Here is a 1,246-nt window from a genome sequence, read left to right on the forward strand (position 1 = left end):
AAAAAAAAAAAAAAAAGAAAGAAAGAAAAGTTAAACAGAACGTTTTCAAACATGTTCCACCAAGCCACGTTAAATGTCCAAAACACTAGCCTGAAAAGTTCCAGACGCCTGCATTACCACTGGAGCCATTCCATAAAGCTAAATAAAGGCACACCGGGGGCACAGGTGCGACAACGAGCAAAGCACACGTGGTTGTCAGCTGCACAAAACACGTCACTCAATTGCTGTGAACTGAATAACGAGGTGTCCCCAACCGTACTCAACTTTTAAGAAAGAAAAGAAATAAGGGCCAAAAGGAAAGTAAGTCCTGTGGCGTCAAGTCTGAACACGAGTCAGTGGCAGAAAAAGATGTTGCTGCAAAGTAGATGCTAGCAATCAGAGAGAAACACGGAGCTTGGCCAGGTGACCGGGGAGGGCCTAGGCTATGTTCTGAGAGCTGCGCCTCCAAGGGCGACTCCAAACTTTGCGACCAAGCAGTATCCACTCCCGACCCTTTCCCCACTTCTGCGAGCGCAGGGGACAAGCCTGCTCTCGGCCGCTCGCATGCCCGCCCGCTCACCTCGCCATGAGTCTGCAAACCTCCGGCCCTGCCACCGCCAAAACACTCTGGAGCCAAAGCACCGGGTTCGCTCTCCGGTGTCACGTCAGACCCACCCACCGCCGCAGAGCACAGAAGCCAGCAGCTGAGGCGACCGACTAGGATCACTCACTTCAGACCCGCCCACCGCCGGCGTGCGCCGCCGGGCACAGACGACGAGTCCTCCAGCGGGCCAGAGCGGCCCCTAGCGGACTTTTCCGCCATGGGACGCCAAGGGGCGGGGCTAGAATTACTGCGAGACGAAAGGGATGGAGGGCGGGGGTGAAAGACGAGTCGGGGGCGGGGCCGGAGGCGGGGCCGGGGCCAGGGCGAAAGCTGACACAGAGAGCTGAGGAGGGGCGGAAGGATGGAAGAGAGGGGGTACCTGGGTTGATTGATCAGCAGGAAAAGTGACTGCCTTCTAGAGGATGTCTTGGGAAAAACTCAACCTGACGTCTGTTCTTGGTCTGCTAATTGAAACAGCCGTGATCAACATAAAAGACCTCTAGAATTTCAATGATTTTTTAAATTAAAAATATAAACTTAGTATTATTGTCTTTAAGAAGCAAACGGATGAAATACAATTAATAACAGGAGGATGTCAATGTAGGGAAACTCTTTTCACATTAGGATTGAGACATACTCATTTGTCTTGAGAAAAGTTATAGA

At 51.9% G+C, this 1,246-nt stretch overlaps 1 protein-coding gene across 1 annotated transcript in view; it reads right to left on the minus strand.

Annotated features, from left to right (window-relative positions):
• Window positions 1–677, minus strand: part of LOC105888208 (3-hydroxyisobutyryl-CoA hydrolase, mitochondrial-like) — a 19,153-nt gene extending 18,476 nt beyond the window's left edge. Inside the window, exon 1 of the mRNA XM_012812752.2 lies at window positions 560–677. Within this exon, the coding sequence (XP_012668206.2) occupies window positions 560–567 (8 nt within the window). The 5' untranslated portion in view covers window positions 568–677. The remainder of the gene's footprint in view (window positions 1–559) is intronic.
• Window positions 678–1,246: the final 569 nt, after the last annotated feature.

The sequence above is a fragment of the Otolemur garnettii genome, unplaced genomic scaffold (genome assembly GCF_000181295.1).
Source record: "Otolemur garnettii isolate 467f Iridium unplaced genomic scaffold, OtoGar3 scaffold00222, whole genome shotgun sequence".
Classification (NCBI taxonomy): Eukaryota; Metazoa; Chordata; class Mammalia; order Primates; family Galagidae; genus Otolemur; species Otolemur garnettii.